The 23,475-nt window shown below is 38.7% G+C and overlaps 4 protein-coding genes across 4 annotated transcripts in view; 2 read left to right on the top strand and 2 right to left on the bottom strand.

The window, feature by feature from the left end:
- The window catches only part of ACAT1 (acetyl-CoA acetyltransferase 1), a 976,528-nt gene that overhangs the window by 80,689 nt on the left and 872,364 nt on the right, over positions 1 to 23,475 (bottom strand). The gene's annotated exons all lie outside the window — the stretch shown is intronic.
- CWF19L2 (CWF19 like cell cycle control factor 2) overlaps positions 1 to 23,475 on the top strand; it is an 808,601-nt gene that overhangs the window by 79,821 nt on the left and 705,305 nt on the right. The window lies entirely within an intron of this gene.
- POGLUT3 (protein O-glucosyltransferase 3) overlaps positions 1 to 23,475 on the top strand; it is a 603,612-nt gene that overhangs the window by 409,310 nt on the left and 170,827 nt on the right. The window lies entirely within an intron of this gene.
- Positions 1 to 23,475, bottom strand: part of CUL5 (cullin 5) — a 106,036-nt gene that overhangs the window by 38,167 nt on the left and 44,394 nt on the right. The window contains 5 exon segments of the mRNA XM_050758692.1: positions 244 to 337; positions 17,674 to 17,754; positions 17,837 to 17,982; positions 19,832 to 19,973; positions 22,623 to 22,799. Of these exon segments, the coding sequence (XP_050614649.1) occupies positions 244 to 337; positions 17,674 to 17,754; positions 17,837 to 17,982; positions 19,832 to 19,973; positions 22,623 to 22,799 (640 nt within the window).

Here is a 23,475-nt window from a genome sequence, read left to right as displayed (position 1 = left end):
TCACCATACACATACACAGATGTCGATAGCTAAGAGGGAAAATGTTTAAAATTTAAGTTTATATACTCTTTAGCAGTTGCCTCTGTGTTAAATATTTTATCTATTTCCTTAAGTATAGTTCACTCTAACAGTTCCACATATACCTATGTGGAAAAGAATTATCTAAGAGCAACTTACTAAGTGATTTGTTTCAAAGATACCCTCTTAGAAGATTATGATAACTTTATGTGATGTTTTACCTACTTTCAGTTTCATTTCTCTTGATCATGCCTTGGCACTCAGCTAAGATAGTCTCTTTAAATGATGTCACCAGGGCATTTACACAGCATTCCATGAGCTGAAATACATCAAAAATTAGTCAAGGCTACTATATAGGCTGTATAGCACAAATCTATTCCAACTCACAAAATAAAACAATATTGTCCAATAGAAAAAAATAATTATACTGAAAGTAGATTTCACTTACCTTTACTATAGGATTATTGAAGATGGATATGCTACACTAGTTTATTTTCCCCTAAAGAAAAAAACTACAGAACTAGACTCTCTTTAGACATTTTAACAAAAGTCCTCAAGGAGAGGAGAGAAAAACATACAAAATAAAAATATACAAAACCAAACTTTGATTAACTCTTCCTGTCTGGAGAGAACTTGTTTTAGAATTAGGTTATAAAATTCTAGAAGTGTGAATACATTCATTCAACAAACCATTATTGGATGCCTACTACATGCAGGCACCAAAGAAGTATTTAGGAGACAAGAATAAGATACAATTCCTGCTCTCGAAGAGATCACTGTCTAACTGAGAGTGAGGAGGGCAGTAAACCTACACTGCTAACTAAGTATAACTCAGTTAAGTGGCATCACACATATACACAAACACACATAAAATAAAAACAAACTTAGAAACTACTTTTTTCTAGGGTAGTTAAAACGGCCTCATCCACAAGTTGATATCTAAAATGGGATCCTGTAAAGTAAGTACAAGCCCTAAAATGGGTTACATATTCTAGGAATACCAGGAAGCTTAAAATAGTAGAGAAGAGATAGATAGTGGAAGAGAAGGCTAGAAAGATAGGCTGTAACCAGATTATGAATGAAAACCTATGATTTGGGGTTTTATTTTATAGGTAGGGAAGGAAGAACAAAGGAAGGTTTTTTTGTTTAAGAGAAAGGATGTTGCTCTGCTGCCCAAGCTGGAGTACAGTGGCATTACTACATAGCTACTATCATACCTCACTACAGCCTTGAACTCCTGGGCTCAAGTGATCCTCCTACCTCAGCCTCTCGAGTAGCTAGGACTACAGGGATATACTATCATGTCTGGTTAACTTTTTAAACTTTTTTGTAGAGATGATGTATTGCTATGTTCCCCAGGCTGGTCACAAACTCCTGGTCTCAAATGATCCCCCTGTCAGCCTCCCAAAGTGTGGGATTACAGGTGTGAACCATCAGGCCTGGCCCCAAGGAAGTTTTAAACAGAGGATAAACACAATGAGATTCTCGTCTCCTCAAGTCATTATTAAAGATCAGTGTAATGGTAGCAAAAGGCAGGTGGTAAGGAGTGGGTGGTTGGGATATGGTAACGAGCCTGCTGAACTATTTCAGGTAAGACAGCCAGGGTCTAGTGCTCTAGGAGGCCATCAGGAAAATCTAAATGAGGCAGAAGAAATCATGTTCATCCCTGCTCCCTCATGTCATGTAATTATTTACTTCTCTTTTGGGGATCAGATGAAATTAATAGGTTGTGAGGACTAAAGCTAAGTACAATAAGGCTACTATATCTCTTCTGAAAAACAGAGATCATCTATCTGTAAATTATGGGAGGGAATTATGTGTCTCTTAAAAATTTTTTATTAAAAATTCCTTTGGAATTGACACAATGTTGATAGCTACTGAAGTTGAATTGGGGTAATGGGGATTCATTATACTGTTCTTCCTACATTGTAAAAATGCTTAAAATTTTCCAAATACAGAATTTTCTGTGGTCCCTGCGAGTTGGGGGGCTAAGGAGGGAGGATCACTTAAGCCTGGGAGGTCAAGGCTGCAGTGAGCCTTGATCGTGTCACTGCAGTGTAGTCTGGGCGACAGACCAAGACTGTCACAAAAAATAATAATAATAAAATAAAATAAAATAAAAAAGGTTTTTTTCAGGCTCCTCTACAAGAATGATGCTGATGACTTTTAAATGCACATATCCATGTATATTTCTGTACCAAGAAAGTAACACACATGGTTGGGAGTGGTGGCTCTCGGCCTATAATCCCAGCACTTTGGGAGGCCAAGCCGGGCAGATCACCTGAGGTCAGGAGTTCAAGACCAGCCTGACCAATATGGAGAAACCCCATCTCTACTAAAAATTAGCCAGGCATGGTGGGCGCCTGTAATCCCAGCTACTCAGGAGGCTGAGGCAGGAGAACTGCTTGAACCTGGGAGGTGGAGATTGCAGTGAGCTGAGATCATGCCACTGCACTCCAGCCTGGGCAACAAGAGCGAAACTCCGTCTCAAAAAAAAAAAAAAAAAAAAAAAAAAAGAATACACATATAAAGTGGTAAAGAAACTCTTGCCTTGCAAGGTGGAAATCTCTGCCCCAACTGCTGAGTATCATATTCTATAACATCGCTGGAATAGGCCCAACTAAACACTTCCACCTTCAGCAGTGAAACCAGATTGAGCACAGGTAAATCTAACTATATAACTAACAGAGAACAAAGACAAAGTGGAATCTTAGTAAACTCTAAGCTCTGCGTTTTCTATTTCATTGAAAACTTTCACTTGAACATTACTCTGTTCAGCGGTAGTTGAAATTTTGCAGATTCTAAAAATCCCCAGTGTGTTTCAGACTATATGTTGTGAAATCAGTTTTAATGACTGTGACCAGGTTTTTCTTTTTTAAAAAAGTACACAGGATAGAACAAAAAATATCAGTGTATCACACATTGTAACAATGAATATTATTTCATAAGACTTTTGTTTCAGATATGTACAAATAAACAGTATATTCTAAGCTACAATATAAAATGTATTTCTTATTGTGAGTTACAACTAGGATTAAAAGGAGAAGCTAAATTGACAACATAATTAAACTGAGAAAAATTTGGTAAATGCTTAAATGAAAGGGATTAGGGAAATCAAAGGTTGTTGAATCCGTTTCTAGCTTGAGAGGTTAAACAAATTATTATAACAGGTATTTTTAATGAGCACTTACTTTATACCAGGCATTATGCTAAATGCTTTACATATAGATCTTATTTAACCCACACGGCAACCTCATGAGGCAGATACTTACTTTATGAGGACATAGAGTAGCTACATAACTTGCAAAGGTTGCACAGTTGGCTCATAAGGTCTTGAGTTATAATTTAAGGCCAGGTATGTATCTCCCTAGCCTCCAACTTTTCTTACTACAGAAGTAGAGCATGTACATACTTAGTAATGGCTACATGCTCAGAACTGAGTTATGTGTTTTAAGGAATAGAGAAGTATAAAACATGGTTCATGCCCTCTATGATCTTACAATCCAGTTGGGAACCCATAAACTATATACCTAAAAACGTGTGTGTAGTTCATATGTACAGACGTGTATGAAAAGAAAATCAACTTCACTAATAAGCAAATAACTGGAAAACGCATCATTACTATACTATAAACTTAAGGACAAAGACTGTGCTCTGTCCACAGCTATACAGACTGTGCTGTGTCCTGGCATACAGCTGGTACTTGATAAAAAATACAAGGCAGTCTGTAATTTGCTACTAAACCTAGTGGTAGAAACAATAGTTACTGTGGGAATTCAAATAGGAAGAAACTGATGAAGGCTAGATGATCTGAGCTACTTTATTACAATTTTATTACAAGATGAGTTAAAAGAATCCTTATAAGATTTTGAGTAGGCAGAAGAAAACACTGCTAAAATGAATTCAAGAAAAAAAAGTAACAGAATGAGTTATATGAGTAAGAAAATATTTCTTACTGGAGTAGAGTGACTCTTGCTGAACCATATTAAGTTAGAAAAATAGGTTAGGGTCAAATTATGAAGGGTCTTAAAAATCAGGGGTATGAAATAATGATACTCTGGGTTTTTTTTGTTTTTGTTTTTGAGAAGGAGTCTCACTCTGCCACCCAGGCTGGAGTGCAGTGGCATGATCTTGGTTCATTGCAAGCTCCGTCTCCCAGGTTCACGCCACTCTTCCATCTCAGCCTCCGGAGAAGCTGAGACAACAGGTGCCTGTCACCACACCCGGTTAAATCTGTTTTTGTATTTTTAATAGAGACGGGGTTTCATCGTGTTAGCCAGGATAGTCTTGATCTCCTGACCTTGTCATCAGCCTGCCTCAGCCTCCCAAAGTGCTGGGATTACAGGAGTGAGCCACCATGCCCGACCAGTACTCCAGTTTTTGAATAGAAAAGTAAAACAATGAAAGTGATATTTACGAAAGATTATCCTGAATTCACAAAAGAATAAATACAAATGGTCAGTAATAAGAATAAATATGGGCAACATAGTGAGACCCTGTTTCTAAAAAAAAAATAGTAAAACATAGAGGAGTGGAGCAAGATGGCCAAATAGAAGCCTCCACCGATCATTCCTCCTGCAGGAACACCAAATTTAACAACTATCTACACACACAAAAACACCTTCATAAGAACCAAAAATCAGGTGAGCACTCACAGCACGTGGTTTTAACTTCATACCACTGAAAGAGGCACTGAAGAGGGTAGGAAAGAGTCTTGAATCGCCAATGCTACTCCTCCCTCATCCCCCAGCAGCATCCGTATGGCAGCGAGAATCTGTGTGCTTGGGAGAGGGAGAGAGCAATGACTGTGAGACACTGCATTGAACTCACTGCCACCCTTTCACAGCAGAAAGCAAAAGCAGGCTGAACTCAACTGACACATGCCCATGGAGGGAGCATTTAGACCAGCCCTAGACAGAGGGGAATCGCCCATTCCAGCGGTGAGGACTTGAGTTCTAGCAAGCCTCAGAGTGTAGACTAAAGGGCTCTGGGGCTCCAAATAAACTTGAAAGGCAGTCTAGGCCACAAGGACTGTACCTTGTAGGCAAACCCTAGGGCTGAGATGGGCTCAGATGCATACAACTTACTGAGACACCAGCCAGCACAGCTAAGGGAGTGCTTGTACCACCCCTCCCCCAACCCCAGGCAGCACAGCTCGCAACTTCAAAAGAGACCCCTTCCTTCTGCTTGAGGAGAGGAGAGGGAAGAGTAAAGAGAATTTTGTCTTACATCTTGGATACCAGCTCAGCCATAGTAGGATAGGGTACTGGTCAGAATCATTCCAGGTCCTAGCTCCCAGACAACATTTCTAGACACACCCTGGGACAGAAGGGGGAACCTGCTGGCTTGAAGGGGACAATCTAATCCTGGTAGGATCTATCACCACTGACTAAGGAGCCCTTGGGACCTAAATAACCAGCAGCAACAACCAGGTAGTATGCCATGGGCCTTGGGTGAACCTCTGAGACATGCTGGCTTCAGGTGAGACCTAGCACATTCCCAGTTGTGATGGCTATGGTGACACACTCCTTTTGCTTGAGAAAAGCAGAGGGAAAAATAAAGGGGACTTTGTCTTGCATCTTAGGTAACAGCTCAGCCACAGGAGTGTAGAGCACCAGGTGGGCTCTCGGTATTCCTGATTCCAGGTCTTGGCTCTTGGATGGCATTTCTGGACCTGCCCTGGACCAGGGAGGAGCCACTGCCCTGAAGGGTTAGTCCCAGGCCAGGCAGCATCCATCACAAGCTGACTGAAGAGCAGTACTAACAGCAAAGTTGACAGCTATAAGCACTTACATCAAAAAAGGAGAAAAACTTTAGGTAAACAATCTAATGATTAATCTTAAAGAACTAAAACAGTAAGAGGAAACCAAACCCAAAAGTAGTAGGAGAAATAATGAAGACCAGACAATAAATAAATGAAATTAAAATAAAGAATATAAAAGACCAACAAAACAAAAAGTTGGTTTCTTGAAAAGATAAACAAAAATCAACAAATCTTTAGCCAGACTCACTAAGAGAGAAGATCCAAATAAATAAAATCAGAGATGAAAAAGGAGACATTACAACTGATACTACAGAAATTCAAGGGATCACTAGTGTCTACTATGAGGAACGGTATGACAATAAATTGGAAGATGTAGAAGAAATGAGTGAATTCCTAGACATACCCAATCTACCAAGACTGAACCATGAAGAAATCCAAAACTTGAATAGATCAATAATAATGAGATAGAAGCCATAATAAAATTTCTCCCAACCAAAAAAAAGCCTGGCACTTGATGGCCTCACTGCTGAATCCTACCAAATATTTAAAGTAGAACTAATATCAATTCTACTCAAACTGTTCTGAAAAGAGAGGAGGGAATACTTCCAAACTCATTCTATGAGGCCAGTATTGCCCTGATACCAAAAGCAGACAAAGACACATTTTAAAAAGAAAACTACAGGCCAGTATCACTGATGAATATTGATGCAAAAATTCTCAACAAAATACTAGCAAACCAAATTTTTGTTTTTGTTTTTGTTTTGAGACAGACTATCACTCTGTTGCCCAGGCTAGAGTGCAGTGGCATTATCTTGGCTCACTGCAAGCTCCACCTCCCAAGTTCAAGTGACTCTCCTGCCTTAGCCTCCGAGTGGCTGGGATTACAGGCACCTGACACCTTGCCTGCTAATTTTTGTATTTTTTTAGTAGAGATGGGGTTTCACCATGTTGGCCAGGCTGGTCTCGAACTTCTGACCTCAAGTGATCCACCTTCCTTGGCCTCCCAGTGTGCTGGGATTACAGGCATGAGCCACTGAGCCCAGCCTAGCGAACCAAATTTAGTAACACATTAAAAAAATCATTCATCATGACCAAGTGGGATTTATCCCTGGATGCAAGGATGATTCAACATACACAAATTGATCAATGTGATACATCATATCAACAGAATGGCAGACAAAAACCATATGTTCATTTCAATTGATGCTGAAAAAGCATCTGATAAAATTCAACATTCCTGCATGACACAAACCCTCAAAACACTGGGTATAGAATGAACATACCTCAGCATAATAAAAGCCACATATGAGAGACCCATAGGTAGTATCATACTGAATGGAGAAAAACTAAAAACCTTTCCTCTAAGATCTGAAACATGACAAGGATGCCCACTATCACCAATTTTATTCAAAATAATACTGGAAGTTGTAGCTAGAGGAATCAGACAAGAGAAAGAAAGAGCATCCAAACTGGAAAGGAAGATGTCAAACTACCCTTGTTTGCAGATGATATTACCTACGATGAGATCTCTTCTCATCCCAGTTAAAGTAGCTTTTATCTATAACATAGGCAATAACAAATATTGGTGAGGATGTGGAAAAAAGGGAACCCTCGTATAATGATGGTGGGAATGTAAATTAGTACAAGCACTATGGAGCAGTTTGGAGGTTCCTCAAAAAACTAATACAGAGCTACCTTATGATCCAGCAATCCCACTGCTGGCTATATACCAAAAAGAAAGGAAATGAGCATATGGAAGAGATATGGGCACTCCCACGTTTATTGCGGCACTATTTATAATCAAGATCTGGAAGCAACCTTACTGTCCATCAACAAATGAATGGAGAATGAAAATGTAAATAAACACAATGGAGTACTATTCAGCCATAAAAAAAGAATGAGATCTTGTCATTTGCAACAACACGGATGACACTGGAGAACACTGTGTTAGGTGAAATAAACCAGGCACAGAAAGACACATTTCACACAATCTCACTCATTTGTGGGAGCTAAAAATTAAAACAATTGAACTCATGGAGATAGAGAGTAAAGGATAGTTACCAGATGCTGGGTAGGGTAGTGAGGTGGTGGTGGGGAAATAGGGATGGTTAATGGGTACAAAAAAAACCCAGAATGAATAGTCGGGCGCAGCGGCTCATACCTGTAATCCCAGCACCTTGGGAGGCTGAGCCAGGTGGATCGCCTGAGGTCAGGAGTTCGAGACCAGCCTGACCAACACGGAGAAACCCCATCTCTACTAAAAATACAAAATTAGCCGGGCGTGGTGGTGCATGCCTGCAGTCCCAGCTACTCGGGAGGCTGAGGCAGGAGAATCACTTGAACCTGGGAGGCGGAGGTTGTGGTGAGGCGAGATCACACCACAGCACTCCAGCCTGGGTGGGCAACAAGAGCAAAACTCTGTCTCAAAAAAAAAAAAAAAAAAAAAAAAAAAAAAAAAACAGGATGAATAACACATAGTATTTGATAACATAACAGGGTGACTCTAGTAAAAAATAATTTAATTGTACATTTAAAAATAATTAAAAGAATTGGACTGTCTATAACACAAGGATAAATGCTTGAGGTGATGGATACCATTTACCCTGATGTGATTATCATGTGTTGCATGCCTGTAACAAAATGTCTCATGTAACCCATAAATACATAAAACTACATACACCAGGTACGTATGCACAAAATAAAAAATTATTTTATATTTATAAAATAATTATTTATAATTTTATGTATTTATAATTATTTATAGTTACACATATAATTAATGTTTAATATTTATAATTTTTAATATTAATTTTTAAATGCACACAAAAAATATTGTAAAATCTATGATACCAGGAGATTGGTAAAAATCAATAGACAAAACTCAGATCAGTGATGATATGGATAAACAAGCACAAAGTTGATGGGACTACATTCCTAAAAGTCAGTTTGGTATTTATTGTGTAGCAATTTGTAAAAGGTTCAGGGACTTTTACTTCAGCTATCTAATTTCCAGGAGATTCGATTCCAAGAGGAAGCCAAGTGTGAGAAAAGATGTGTACACAAGGATGTTAAAAAGATAGAGGTATTTAAGGATATTCTAGAAAGCACTATTTATAAGAAACTATAAACAATGAAATGGTCATCACTAGAGAACCAGTTAGTAATACTACAGTATATATAGGTTATGTTACAATATAGATTGTAATATGCTTTGGCTCTGTATCCCCACCCAAATTTCATCTCGAATTGTAATCCCCACATGTTGAGAGAGGGACCTGGTGGGAGGTGACTGGATCAGCATGGTTTTCCCTCATGTTGTTCTTGTGATAGAGAGGGAATTCTCAAAATCTGATGGTTTTAAAAGTGGCAGTTTCCCCTGCACACACACACACTCTCTCTCTCTCCCTCCTGCCGCCATGTAAGATGTGCTCTGCCTCCCCTTCGCCTTCCGCCATGATTTAAGTTTCCTGAGGACTCCCAGGCCGTGTGGAACTGTGAGTCAACTAAACCTCTTTCCTTTATAAATTATCCAGTCTCAGGTAGTATCTTTACAGCAGTGTGAAAATGGACTAATACAATGTAAGCGGAGTAAAAATGAGCAACATCATAAATTTATTTTTAAACGTAGGAATGCAGGAAGGAAGGGAGGCAAAATGGGGAGGGAAATAGGGAGGAATGGAAAAGAAAGGAAAAAAGAAAAAGAAGGATCAACAAAACAAGTATGACAAAATAATGATAATTGTTGAATCTGGAGGACTGGGTATGGGGGTAGGGTTCATTATAGTATTTTCTCTACTTGTGTAAATATTTTAAAACTTTCATTACAAAGCTCTTTTTAAAAATAAAGAGAACAATTATGGTATAGATTTCTATATATTAAAAAATCCTTCAGAAAATTATTTTACCTAGGCAAAAAGAAGGGAAATCGCTAGATAGAATTCTCTCCTTATTTCAAATGAGTCTTGTCCTAACAAGAGAGTCAGTTTCTTGAGGACAGAAATCATGTTATTCCTCTTTTGTATTTCTTCCCATTTACCAAATTACTATATACACAGTCGATCCTAAATATATAACTTGTTATTTGAAAATACATCTTGAATGGAAAGTATAGTGATAAGCCATCTCTCTCACCTTGTATTCCCTTTCTGTCTCCTTTTGCTAGATTCCGTGAAGAAAAAAACTTTTTGCCATATGCCATCAACTCCTGTATGTTTGCCTGAGATGAGCACAACTTCTAAATCCATAGCAATCTCTCCCCAGAGGTCTGCAAGGTGAAACACTTTAACTATCAATGTGCTTGATGTTTTAACCTCCTCTATAGCAAGACTATAAACTCTTCAAAAATAATGCCTGCCATAAAACACAGCAGGCACTCCAATAAGTACCTGTTGAATGAATGAATTCACAGGTCTGGAATATGAAAGGTGAGACAGGTAGGCTACGAGACGTGGTAGATTCTTCTTTTTTTTTTTTTTTTTTTTTTTTTTGAGACAGTTTCGCTCTTGTTGCCCAAGCTGGAGTGCAATGGTGCCATCTCACTGCAACCTCCGCCTCCCGGGTTCAAGCGATTCTCCTGCCTCAGCCTCCCAAGTAGCTGGGAATACAGGAACGCGCCACCACGTCCGGCTAATTTTTTGTATTTTTAGTAGAAACGGGGATTCACCATGTTCGCCAGGCTGGTCTCGAACTCCTGACCTCAGGTGATCCACCTGCCTCGGCCTCCCAAAATGCTGGGATTACAGGCGTGGGCCACCGCGCACAGCCAGATTCTTCTTTTAGTGGTATTCAATTTGCATAATTATTTCTACCTCGTTGAAATTTCATTAAAAAAAAAAAAGCATTTCTGATTTTCATTAGTTATATAGCTCTGTATAAGGAATAGTTTGCTTTGCCTCAGCTATGAAGTAAGAGTTGAAATAAAAATTATCTTGAGCTCCCCCACTTTATGATTCTACTCTATCATTACCAGGCCCTTAACCATACAAGGATATCTGTAATGTATTCAATCACTAATTTCCTGGCCTTTCTAGTTTGACTAAGATTCTTTCTGTACTATTATGATTAGTGGCACTACAAAAGTCTGGATCACCTTGCCTTTTTGAACACCAAGCTTAATTTTTTTTTTAATTTTTGACCTCCTCTGTGGAGAGGATACTATGCCTGACATACCGAAATACTGAAGGTTAATAAGTGCTTATTTTAATGTTAATAATTTGTAACCTGTGACCTAGTTATCTACTCGGCTTTTTAAATCAGTTTTGCACAGATGGTAAAACAGTTTTTACTTGTCTTAGAATTAGTAAGTAGTTTTCTCTGAACCAGTGCCTAACAGTAAAAGCTATCATGCCAGGCACAGTGCTTAAATGCTTAATATATCATATTTCATTTAATTCTGCTAATACAAAAGGGTATTATTCAATTTTTTTTTTTTTTTAGACGGAGTCTCGCTCTGTCGCCCAGGCTGGAGTGCTATGGCGTGATCTCTCCTCACTGCAACCTCCACCTCCCGGGTTCAAGCGATTCTCTTGCCTCAGCCTCCTGAGTAGCTGAGATTATAGATGCATGTCACCACGCCCAACTAATTTTTTTGTATTTTTTTTTAGTAGAGACAGGGTTTCACCATGTTGACCAGACTGGTCTCGATCTCCTGACCTCATGATCCACCCATCTCGGCCTCCCTAAGTGCTGAGATTGCAGGCATGAGCCACCGCGCCCGGCCTATTCCATTTTATAGTTAGGAAAAGAGAGACTACAAAGGATGAATAACTCTACAAAATGCAGACAGCTGGTAAAATAACATCTGTGGGATTCAAATTTTCATCTAATACCAACATGTATGACCCTAACCACTGTAATACACTCCCTCCCTATCGGTGCCCTGGTCATTCTGAAGTGATCAAGACTTACACTACCAATTCACTTTTCTATTCCTCTATTGTATAAACAATCCATTTTATTCTAGTGTCATCCTGAGGATAGGGACTAAGTCTATCTTATTATCCCCAACTAGCATACTGCCTTACACACTGTGGGTATGTAGTAAATACTACCTGAATTTCCCCAGGAAATACTAAGGTATGCAGGACTATCACCTAAAAACCAAACACAAATTTTAAGTCATTTTGGCTTAAAGCTGGGTGTGGTTGCATGCGCCTACAGCCCCAGCAACTCAGGAGGCTGAGGTGGGAAGATTACTGAAGGCCAGGAATTCGAGGATGCAGTGCACTCTGATCAAACCTGTGAATAGCCACTGCACTGCAGCCTGGGCAACATAGCGAGGCTCTGTCTCTTAAAACAAAAAAGGCATTTTGGCTCAATTTTTTTTTCTTGCTCTTTTCTTATGGTTGTGTTATTTTTTGCTGTCAACATGCCTGTTCAGCAGCACAGCTTGGAAGCCTATTACCTTGCTTTACTAATACATTCCTGTTCATCTGCTATAGGCCCACCCAGTGATAATCAAGCTTATTAGAATTGTATGTAAAATCAGATCTAAGTAGGGTCTAAGTGGCTCTCCTATAAGTAAAAATAAAACTGTAAGAGTAGGGCTTCAGACATCTAATGCAACACTTAACTGCTCAGAGCTCTTGGACTAATTTTTTTTTTTTTTTGAGACTGAGTCTTGCTCTGTCACCCAGGCTGGAGTGCAGTGGCATGATCTCGGCTCACTGCAACCTCTGCCTCCTGGATTCAAAGAATTCTCCTGCTTCAGCCTCCTGAGTAGCTGGGATTACAGGTACATGCCACCAGGCCCAACTAATTTTTTTTTTTTTTTTTTTTTTTTTTTTTTTTTTTTTAGTAAAGACAGGGTTTCACCATGTTGACCAGACTGGTCTCAAACTCCTGACCTTGTCATCTACCCACTTCAGCCTCCCAAAGTGCTGGGATTACAGGCGTGAGCCCCCATGCACAGCCTAATTTACTTTCTAGATTTCTCCCCTGAATTGCAAATAGTTAAAATTTCTGAAACGGCTGTCCTCTGGATGAGTACTACTATATTATGCATACTACAAATACATGTATTTTGGCACTTAAACATGCTTACACACATGTGCAAAGAAACACACAGCAGTTGATCCAAGTTTGGGCCCCTGATCCAAGCCGGACCAATTAAAGTAGGGTCAATTAAAACCAGTGGAGGAAGACTCTTATCACCTCTTAGGTCACAAACTGGAAGGATAAGCTGGCAGCTCTCATGGTCTCCACTTCAAGCAAATGCCTATCAACTCTAAATGATGATAAAGCACACCAGAAGAAAAATTTCTCCAAATATATCATATTTATGGTATCACATCACATACCTAGAAAGTTCTCGCAGAGTCACGAGTTTCTGAATCCACATTTACTTCCTTTTAGTCTTACCCTAGCATTGTCCACAAGGAATTTTACATGAACCCATAGATCCACCTGTTTTTTTTGAGATGGGTTTTGTCCCTTGCAACCAAGAGTGCTAATTATATACATATATGTGCAATACATATACCCAAATAATTTGCCAAACTGTATGTCTCTTCTTTATATATTCTAAAGTGCTTAATAGTATCTTTATGAACTCAGGATCTAGATTAGACTTAAATTGAAACCCAGCTTCACCATTTCCTATCTGTGTGAAGGCAACCTTCTGTACATTTCTGAATTTGTTTCCTCATTTGTAAAACAGGAACAACCTATTAGATATACCTCCCAAATATACTTTGAATCTATCTTCTTATATATCCATCTCTACTGCCACCAATACCTCTCATCTAGATTGTTAAATACCATACTGCAGACCAAACGCTATTTTGTAATATGGAAATCGAATAAGCTCTCTGCTTAAAATCTTTGATTGGCTTCTGATTGCACTGAACTCTGCTTTCTTGTCTATCCTTATCTTGCATCACTCTCCATCCCTCACCTGTGATGCTCTAGCCACACTAACCTTTTTCTGTTCCTAAAATATGTTAAGCTCCTTCCCCCTTCAAAGCTTTTACACTTGCTCTTCCTTCGGCCTGAAATGCTTTTGTCTCAGATCTTCACAAGGCTAGTTCCCTATCATTCAGGTCTTAACTCCAATATCATTCCCTCAAAGAGACCTTTTCTGACCATATTCCATAAAGTAAAAGCAGCAGCAGAAGCATTACCACCACCAATACACTCTATAGCATTACTCTTACTTCATTTAAAAAAAAAAAAAAATCACTTTTGGCTGGGTGTGGTGGTTCACACCTGTAATCCCAGCACTTTGGGAGGCAGAGGTGGGTGGATCACGAAGTCAGGAGATCGAGACCATTCTGGCTAACATGGTGAAACCTTGTCTCTACTAAAAATACAAAAAATTAGCCGGGCGTGGTGGTGAGCACCTGTAGTCCCAGCTACTCAGGAGGCTAAGGCATGAGAATCACATGAACCCGGGAGGCAGAGGTTGCAGTGAGCAGAGATTACGCCTCTGCACTGTAGCCTGGGTGACACATCAAGGCTATGTTTCAAAAAAAAAAAGGCACTCTTCATAATATTCTTTTTTTTTTTTTTTTTTTTTTTTGAGACAGAGTCTTGCTCTGTCGCCTAGGCTGGAGTACAGTGGCGCAATCTCGGCTCACTGTAACCTCTGCCTCCCAGGTTCAAGAGATTCTCCTGCCTCAGCCTCCTGAGTAGCTGGGATTACAGGTGCATGCCACCATGCCCGGCTAATTTTTATATTTTTAATAGAGACAGGGTTTCACCGTATTGATCAGGCTGGTCTTGAACTCCTGACCAGGTGATGTGCCCACCTCGGCCTCCCAGAGTGCTGGGATTACAGGCGTGAGCCACTGCGCCCAGCCAATATTCTTTTTCAACTTCTTTGATTGATGATTACAGAAAAGTTAGCAGAAAAATAGCACCTCACTTCTCCCAACATTAACATCTTACATAACTATAGTACCACTATCGAAACCAGGAAAATAGTATTGGTGCAATACTATCAATTTAACTCTAGCTCTTATTCATTTCACCAGTTTTTCCACTAATGTCCTTCCATTCCAGGATCCTATCCACAGGCCCATGTTGCATTTAGTTATTTCTCCTACTCTCATCCAATCTGTGGCAGTTCCTTTATCCTTCAGTCTGTTACAGTCTTGACACCTTAAAGAATATTAGCCATTTTGTAGGCTATCAATCAATTTGGAATTGTTTAATCTTTCCTCATTATTACAGTAAGATTATACATTTTTGGCAAGAATAAAACAGAAATAATATTGTATTCTTCTTAGTGCATATCACGGGGTATATCAGCATGTCCTACTACTGGTGATGCTCACCTTGATCACTTAATTAAGATGGCATCTTCAGGCTTCTCCTTTAGTAAATATCTTGGGGAAGGTACTTTGAAACTATGCAAATACCCTATTTCATTTCACACTTTTGACCATTACTGCCAAGTGCCGTGGCTCGTGCCTGTAATCCCAGCACTCTGGGAGGTCGAGGTGGGAGAACTGCTCGAGTCCAGGAGTTTAAAAGAAGCCTTAGCAACACAGTGAGATGCAATCTCAAAAAATAAAAAATTAGCCAGTCGTAGTGGCATGCACCTGTAGTCCCAGCTACTCTGGACTCATTCTTTTAGTTGGCCCTTCATAGTTGAAAATTCGTAAGTTTAATGTGGCTATGATATAACCAACTTATATAAATTGCAGTAGGAGATCAGAACAATTTCACCTTATAAAACTCTAACATCCCCATCCAGGTGCTACAGGTACATCAATCTACAACAAATACCCAAATCCTCCAAGATGAACTCATCCTTTCTACCTCACTAAGACTTATTTTTATACCTAATCTCTCAGTAGCAGCACAGCTCTCCATGGCTGAAACCTCAGAAACATTATTGGCTTGATTATCTGTGATATGTAGCCCCATCCATGTGAACAACGTTCCACCTCTAAGAAGTTTCTCTCTCTCCTTGTCTTTTCCATTCCCACTACTGTAACTCTACTTGGTCTGCCTAATACCTTGCCTGAATTACTGCAAACGCTTTCTACTTCTTATTCCCAGCTCTTCCCCATTCCAGTCTTCCATTTTTCCTGTCACCAGATTAATCTTCCTAAGGGACAACTCTGTGGCCCACCTGTTTTCAAAAAAAAGTCAATAGCCTTCCTGGCCTTCTGAATGTAGCCCAAGCCTGGATTTACATATCTATAAAGAACTTCTATAAATAACCACTAAATTATCCTTCCTTTTGCCAATATCAAAACTATTTCAACCGCTCAAAGAGGATGCATACTGCAAATCAAGGACAAGCAAAACAAAAACTAAAAGAACCAAAGAGAAAAGACATCCAGCTCAGCATGATTTCTGAACAAAGAATAAAATAAACACAACTACCACTTAAGATGGACAAAGCCAAAGAAAAGTCAAAAGTAAAAAAAAATTTTGAATCCCATTCATAGTTGAAAAATATTTGATTATGGGCAAGCTAGAATGTTATTCCTGAGAATGCAAATCTAAATCAAGTTCCTAGGCTCCAAAGACTGAAAGGAACCAGAGGAAATACTATTGTTGTGTTTCAACAATTCCAAGACTGTTCCAACTAGATTCTAACTTTACTTATACTAAAGCACCCTAAGGTCAGTCCTCCATGTAAAAGAAAACACCTACCATGGTACTATCACTGACCAGTTTTTTGTTTTTTAAAATATGCATTTTATCATACAACATGAAGTAAATAAAACAATATAAAAAGCTGATGCTTTCATCAAATTATTAATATTTTGAGGCCAGGTATGGTGGCTCATGCCCATAATCCCAGCATTTTGGGAGGCTGAGGAGGAAGGATTGCTTGAGGCCAGGAGTTCAAAACCAGCCTGGGCTACATAGCAAGACCTGCTCTCGATGAAAAAAAAAAAAAAAAAGAAAAACACATTAGCCAGGTGGCCGGGCGCAGTCGCTCACGCCTGTAATTCCAACACTCTGGGAGGCCAAGGCGGGTGGATCACCTGAGCTTAGGAGTTCAAGACCAGCCTGGGCAGCATGGTGAAACCCCATCTCTACTAAAAATAAAAAAATTAGGCATGGTGGCACGCGCTCATAGTCCCAGCACTTGGGAGGCTGAGGCAGGAGAACTGCTTGAGCCTGAAAGGCAGAGGTTGCAGTGAGCCAAGATTGTACCACTGCACTCCAGCCTGGGCAACAGAGACAGAGAGAGCCCTTGTCTCAAAAAAAAAGATAAAGTATATATATATACACACACACACATATATATGTGTGTGTGTGTATATATATATATTAGTCAGGCATGGTGACGTATGCCTGTAGTCCCAGCTACTTAGGAGGCTGAGGCAGGTGGGGCCCTTATGCCCAGGAGTTACAGTGAGGTATAACTGTACCACTGTACTCCAGCCTGGGCAACAGAGCAAGACTTTGTTTCTAAAAATAATAATAATTAATATTTTACCTCATGACAAATGAAGTTTGAAACATCTTCCCAAAAGGAGAAGAAATATCCCCTAGGAATAAATGATTCATTATTCACTAATTTGGTGTTTGCAGCCACTTCAGAGAACATAACTGGCACAAAAAAAGAGAGTCAATTGTATCTCTAAGGGAGCATATATTACTTGCAACATGAAAATCACAAAAATGGTTAACTTTAGATATCCATAAAACATAATAAAAGAAAACTTACCAAAAGTTAATTATATTAAATAACCTCTAGAACAGGTATGGCAAATAGATTTGATCTTGCATACCAGCTCCAAAGGACAACGTGTTCTGAATAAGATACCTCCTATGAAGCTGTGCTATGGTTCATAGGCAAAAAGAACTAAAATCAATTAACAATGTTGGCTGTTAAATAACGTTATTTGTGTTGTTTATTTGCCATTCCTATGCTTCTGTATTTCAAATAATCCCACAAAATGTACAATTACAACATTACTTACTGCTTCAACAGAGTTACATTCTCGTCTTGTTTCTAAATAACGTAGTGCTCGTTTTTCTTCTTCTTTTAATTTAGCATCTGCCTGTCCAGAAGCAAAATAGCAATCATTTTAAGAATATCAAGAGAATTGCTCAAATTATCACATATGCTAAGTTCTAACTTACATATTTCATATAATTCTGTACACCATTTTGTTGTAAATATGAGGGTGCTTGTGTTCTATAAAATCTCTCTGTTGAATCCAAGTATGCCTTCTCAAAATTGTCCCTATAAATTTGAAGCTTATCTTCAGGATTAGAACAAAGGTTAACTGAAAAACAGAAAATAAAGTATTACTCCAATTATTATTAAAATCAATATTTTGAGTATAATAAATGAAATAAATATCGAGGACTCACTATGTGCAAGGTAATAATGCTCAAGAGAACATATAATTATATAAGACAAAATCCTTCTCCATAAGATGATGATGACAGCACAAAGCAGTAAAGTAACAAATAAATAATACAAATATAGACTATTTTATTTTTGAATAGGTAAGAGACTGACTTCTAACTGAATAATCAAGAAAACATTCACAGAAGCAATGGGATTTAAACTGAATCTTAAAGAATCAACTAGAATTTGCATAAATGGAGATTAGTAAGGTAAGTAAATATTCAGAAGCAGAAAAGCACAAGAAAATATGACTAGGTTGTCTAAGTGGATTGCAAGGTTAATAGAAGGTAAGGTAGAATGGTAAATAACAAATGGTTGTGAAGATGTCCTGGGCAACATAGTAAAATCATGTGTCTACAGAAAAATTAAGGCCGTGCACAAGGCTCACACTTGTAATCCCAGCACTATGGGAGGCCAAGATGGGCAGACTACTTGAGGTCAGGAGTTTAAGACCAGCCTGGCCACTATGGTGAAACCCCATCTCTACTAAAAATACAAAAATTAGCTGGGCATGATGGCACACACCTGTAATCTCAGCTATTCTGGAGGCTGAGGTATGAAAACTGCTTGGACCCAGGAAGTGGAGGTTGCAGTGAGCTGAGAGCATGTCACTGCACTTCAACCTGGGTGACAGAGTGAGATTGTCTCAAAAAAAGAAAAAAAAAAAAAAGAAAAACATTAGCCAGGTGTGGGGTAAATGCCTACAGTCCCAGCTACTCAGGAGGCTGAAATAGGAGGACTGTTTGAGCCCTGAGAGGTGGAGGTTCAATGAGCCATGATCACGTCACTGCACTCCAGCTTGGGCAACAGAGCAAAACCCCATCTCTTTAAAAAAAAAAAAAAAAAGCATGGTGTAGCACTTAAGGGGTAAGTAGAAAAAATACCAATAAAATAGTGCTTAAACATTTATGAACAGCATATGGGTTAAACAACAGCAATAAGATCATTATAAGAGGACTGTTTCAAAACTCTGCATGTAAAGTTTAATGTCTGGTGGCAGTTCAAATAAAAACAAATGAATTTCAGGAGCACTGCTAATGAAAATCTAAAGGCTTGATAACTAAAGGATTATGGCGCAATGAAGAAAAGCCAGTCAAAAATAACTCTATAGGTTCATTAACTCAATAAATACTTATCTAGAGTGATTTTGTGCCATGCATTCTATGTTCACTAAAGACACAGTGCTAACAACACTATTAAACAAAAGTACTACGCCAAGGAGGCACAGGTACTGTGAAGCACTAAATGACAGAACTTAACTTAGTCTGGGAATGAAGAAAGGCCTCCAGGAGGAGGATGAAGCGTGGGGAAGAGGCATACTCTAAGTAACAGGAAACAGATTAGAAGTCAGAGGGAATGTGCTCCTACATGCTCTCCTTTTCATTACCTTTCATGGAAGTAACCTGCTTTCTGAAACATGAATACCTAACCTTTTAATGAACTAGTTACCTTTTATAAGCTATACATTCAAATTTATATATCTAATTTACTTCACTAAAAAGACTTGCCAAGAAATTAATGGCATGAAGAAAATATTAACCACATTAATATGAATTTTTATACACTTTTAAGCAGAATATCATTTGTGTACTCTTAAAAAAAATCTAGTACAAAAAGTAGATGTAACTTTGTATGCTAATAAACACAACTTTGTGCTATTCCGTAATTGTTCTACAATTTCCATGAAACAGAAATTATGATCATAAAAGTTCAGAACATACCATACGATTCTCTTACTCCAATAACCAGCTGAGAATCAAAAGCTTCTCCCAATCTTTCAGCATGTACCAGCTTCATTGCACTATCTTGGAGTCTGTTTTTTATATTTGAAAAGATTGACTCATTCCATGTATCAAGCATAAGCTAGGAAAACAAGAACAAATTGTAACATAATTTTCAATTATTAATATACAAAGTATCATGTACAAACACTAAAAAAGGAAATCAAATTCCTAGGCCTGGGCCAGGTGCAGTGGCTCATGCCTGTAGTCCCACCAATTTGGGAGGCCGAGGCAGGTGGATTGCTGGAGTCCATGAGTTCGAGACCAGCCTGGGCAACAGGACAAACTCCTGTCTCTATAAAAAAAATACAAAAAAAAAAAAAAAAAAAATAGCCAGGTGTGGTGGTACACACCTGTAGTCCCAATGAGCCGAGACCATGCCACTGCACTCCAGCCTGGGTGACAGAGTAAGACCCTGTCTCAAAATAACTAAGGTTGCATTCACTCAAATACTTCAGGGAAGCAGTATATTTAGCATAATGGTAAACAAGGGTCGACTAAGTGTGGTCTAATCCCAAAACCTTGGGAGGCCAACGTGGGATGATCACTTGAGGCCAGGAGTTTGAGAGCAGCCTTGGCAACACAGTAAGACCCATCTCAACGACAACAAAAAATACAAAAATTTGCTAGGCATGCTGGCATGCGCTTGTACTCCCAGCTACTTGGGAGGCTGAGGTGGGAGGATCACTTAAGTCCAAGAGGGCAAGGCTGCAGCAAGCCCAGAACACACCATTCCACTCTAGCCTGGGCAACACAGCAAGACCCCATTTCAAACAAAATAAAAGTAAATAAAGAACAAATGTTTCAGAATCCAACATAACTGGAATTCAATCCCAGCTGTTACTTATTTATCTGCTTTCTTATGTGTAAAATGGTCAAAATAATAGTGCAAATTTCAGTGGTTGTAAAAATTAACTATGATAATATATGGAAAATGTTTATTCTCCTGTAGTTCCATGGTTGAATTTCAGATATACTGGTGGTTTGAAATAGACATATGCACATGTTTGTAAAGACACATAAAAAATGCAAAAAGGACCAACTGAAAATCTGATACTGGACCTTATAAAAGAGTATGCAAATCTACTGTTTAGATGTTCCATTAAATGATAAAAATGGTATCTAAACATTGGTGATTATACCAGTACTCCAAGAAACTTGGCCAGATGTAGGAGATACATTAATAACAGCAACAATAACAAGAGTTAACAGTTTTCTAACACTCATTCTGCACCTGGGACTGCTCTATGTATTGTCCGCATATAACTCATTTAATCCTCATAATCTTGATATAGGTACCATGATTATCCCCCCTTTAGATATGTGAAACCTGGGGTACAGATAGCAAAGCTAACTTTCCACATTTATGCATCTCATCAGTGGCAACACTGAGATGTGAATCCAAAAACTGTGGTCCCAGAATCGATACACTTAATCAGTAAGTGGATGTTGCTTCCCACAACCAATAGAGAATGTCAAAACTTCCCACAACCAACAGAGAATGGCCAAAAAAAGAGGATAAGATTATGAGACTACAAATTAAATAGCAGCCAGAAGTGTTTTTCACTTTTATTTTTTTCTCGGCACTACTTTCCCATATTGCAGTGATTTCTAACACTGAAGAACCACTGGGTATCTAAATTTACAGAATCCCTGTCAACATCAGAGCAAATTTTAAGGCTAGGATGGGGCAACAATGCCCAGGTTACACTATTGTAATGCCGGAGTGTGTTACTATAACCATCACAGCAAAGAGCAAATTGACTAAAGTTCAAATGGCATTTTTTACTTTTCAAATCTATGGTTCCATTTGATTCTTACAAGTGGAAAGATACATGGAAAATGAGGACAGAGTTTGAAGAGTTGAAAGGGAAACCTAGGACCCTTCATATTCAGCACTGAGTTCTTTCCATTAAATCATGACTGGTTACTTGACACAAATTTTGAATAGAAAATAGGCACAGTACACACTGAATTTATAATAGAAGAATTAAGTAAAAGGGAAATTATAAAGATAGCAGTTTAGCCACAATTAAATATAAAGATATCAGAAGGTAACCTAATAAAAGGAGATTTTTGAGAGAGGAGAAAAGTAATTTAATTTCTAGTAAGGGTATAGGCTGGGTGTGGTGGCTCATGCCTGTAATTCCAACAGTTTCGGAGGCCGAGACAGGCGGATCACCTGAAGGCAGGAGTTCAAGACCAGCCTGGCCAACATGGTGAAACCAGGTCTCTACTAAAAATACAAAAAATAGCCGGGTGTGGTGGCGCATGCCTGTAGTTCCAGCTACTCATGAGGTTGAGGCAGGAGAACTGCTTGAACCCAGAAGGTGGAGGCTGCAATGAGCAGAGACTGCGCCACTGCACACTCCAGCCTAGGCGACAGAGTGATGCTCCAGTTCTTTAAAAAAAAAAAAAAAAAGTATAAAGAAAGAATAGAGACATAAAATACTGAAGATAATACCAGGAAAAGGAGAAAGTTAAAAGGAAAAGTAAAGGAGAAAATGGTTGAAGACACAGATCTATAGCTTAAGACCACATAAAAAGATGAAAGAAGATTGAAGCTAAAGACATAAATAAGAGTATTATTCAATAAAATCTAAGAAGAGCTGAAAAGCAATTTACATGTGAAGTAGAAAAACCCACTTAAAAGTTTAAATTACTTTCAAATGCTTCCAAATCACCCTCTTTCTGAAGAATATTAGGAAAACAATGAGAAAAACAGTCTTACCTTTCGAACAATACTGTCTTCCACATTTGATTTTTTATTGCTGCCCTGTTTACCCATTAAAGTAATCTCTAGTTGACAAAAAGGTTTTGGTAAAATATCACATTGTGTAAAGAACTTTCTCCATTCAACAATATATGCTTTTAGCAAAGCCGTATCATCTTGATGGCTCAGTACTCGCTGAAAAAAAGAGACGTACCAATTTGAAATAAATGCAGTTGCTTTGAAAAATTAAGAACAAAACATATCCATGCCAAAATTTAAATTGTACATAATTTTTAAATTATTGTACAAGCTCTTATATCCAAAAGAAATTAAAACATGTTCACACAAAAAACTTGTATACGAATGTTCATAGCGGCATTATTCAAAATAGATAAAAAGTAGAAACAACCCAAATATCCACTAGCTGAAATATGGATAAACAATATAGGGGCCAGGCATGGTGGCTCATACCTGTAGTCCCAGCACTTTGGGAGGCTGAGGCAGGAGGATTGCTTGAGCTCAGGAATTTGAGACCAACCTGGGCAACACAGCAAGACCTCATCTCCACAAATAAAACAAAAAATTAGCTGGGTGTGGTGGTGCGTGCCTGTGGTCCCAGCCACTTAGGAGGTTGAGGATTGCTTCAGAGGCTACAGCAAGCTGTGATTTTGCCACTGCACTCTGGCCTGGGCGACAGAACAATATACTGTCTCAAAAAGAAAAAAAAAAACTAAACAAATGAAAAAAGAAACCAAAAACACCCACAATACATAGTATATCCAAACAACAGATACTATTCGGCCATAAAGAGAAACAAATATTGTGAAAGAAACTAGTCACAAAAGGCCATACATTATTATTTTAATTATAG

The sequence above is a fragment of the Macaca thibetana genome, chromosome 14 (genome assembly GCF_024542745.1).
Source record: "Macaca thibetana thibetana isolate TM-01 chromosome 14, ASM2454274v1, whole genome shotgun sequence".
Classification (NCBI taxonomy): domain Eukaryota; kingdom Metazoa; phylum Chordata; class Mammalia; order Primates; family Cercopithecidae; genus Macaca; species Macaca thibetana.
This window is presented reverse-complemented; position numbering and strand designations above follow the sequence as displayed.